Here is a 1,498-nt window from a genome sequence, read left to right on the forward strand (position 1 = left end):
TTCTTTTTTCCCAAATAAAACTCGATCTCGATGGTCAGATATCCTGAATTACGCTTTCAAAAAGAAAATTCAAACGGACTATTGGTGTGTCTGCAGACTTGCTTGAAGAATCTGAAATCAAGAAAATTCAATTTGAAGTTTTCACTTTATCAGAGAAAAAAAAGGAATGAATAGATGTTTCTGGTTTTCCCCAAATGCAACAAGAAGCGGTCTGATGTATTACATGAATCATATGTGTAAGTAAAATTTGTATGTATATATGTTTTTCCTTACTTATTTGGGAACAAGAGTTGACATCAACGCCCACACTAATAGGAAAAAGTCAGTTATTTCTTAAAGAACTAACTGATATTATGGCAATTTAAGGTTTTAATGGGTCTAAACAAAGGTACCACTTGTGTGATGGAAGGTGATTTCTCTTTCGTGAAATCATATTTACGTTGACTAGTCTTCAAAGCAATACGGATCAGATGACGCCTCAAGTCATGTGAGAATTTCGACCTAATCCCACACCGCCCATTCCCTAGTTTAGAATTAATAAGTCCCTTACTGAAATGAAGAATGCCCACTAGAACTTCCTGCCTGTTTTATGTGTGTATTTGTTTGGTATGCGTGCATCTATATTTTTACCAAAACAAGCATTAACCTATTATATTTATGCATGTCATTTTTAACGGATGTAATCTTTTCTCAGATTCGGTGATGCACTACAACCCGTACGCCTTCTCCAAGTGGTACTTCTTGGCCCCAACCATCAAGTCCAGAGCCAAAGGAGCGAGCTTCAAAAGGGCTAAGAAGCCTACCACTGTATGTAGAGTAGTGTGTGTGTTCATCTTGAGTTTAGCGTCTAGATAGTGTTTATATAGAACCTTTGTTTTACAATGGTCATCACTAATGATCGTTGCCTTTTCAGAGTGACTACAACAAATTAAACCGACTGTACAGATGCCGACGAGCCGGTAAGACAGTTTGCATTTATTAAGGCGTGCAGTTTCCTTTTTTTATCCGTATTTGAACAAATGCGTACGTTAAACATTAGGGTTTATCAAAGATAACCAAATAACTTTAATTATATTCAGATACTCAGATGATTATCCTTAGTCAACTTTCCCTATTCGTCCCATCAGGTCGGTTTCATTACTCCCATCTCGACGACCCCGGACCTTCTCCCCGATGGTTTCAAGAAAATGGCTTCAACATCTCGGCCATCGTTCCGCCCCCTCCGCCTCGCAACGCCTTCCGCAGAAGGATCCGCGCTGGCTCCGAAAAGCTCCCGGCGAGGGCCGCCCGAAGGTCCACGACAGCACGATTCCATGGTCCAGCGCCTGATGCGCGGATCCAGGGCCTCACTTCTCATCCGTGGTTCAAGAATCGCAGTCCTACTCCAGGCACCCCGGTTCAGACACCCGGCAAAGGATTCGGTGCTCCTGCGTCAGTCAGTGTCCAGGATCCGGTTCGAGTTCAACGATCCTCCTTTTAAAGATAAACAGGAAAAACC

General features: G+C 42.1%; 1 protein-coding gene across 1 annotated transcript in view; it reads left to right on the forward strand.

Moving 5' to 3' along the window:
• The window catches only part of LOC119590521 (zinc metalloproteinase nas-8-like), a 4,896-nt gene extending 3,416 nt beyond the window's left edge, over positions 1–1,480 (forward strand). Inside the window, exons 3-5 of the mRNA XM_037939170.1 lie at positions 695–807; positions 914–959; positions 1,128–1,480. Coding sequence (XP_037795098.1) covers positions 695–807; positions 914–959; positions 1,128–1,480 — 512 coding nt within the window. The remainder of the gene's footprint in view (positions 1–694; positions 808–913; positions 960–1,127) is intronic.
• Positions 1,481–1,498: the final 18 nt, after the last annotated feature.

This window comes from Penaeus monodon, chromosome 27, assembly GCF_015228065.2.
Source record: "Penaeus monodon isolate SGIC_2016 chromosome 27, NSTDA_Pmon_1, whole genome shotgun sequence".
Classification (NCBI taxonomy): domain Eukaryota; kingdom Metazoa; phylum Arthropoda; class Malacostraca; order Decapoda; family Penaeidae; genus Penaeus; species Penaeus monodon.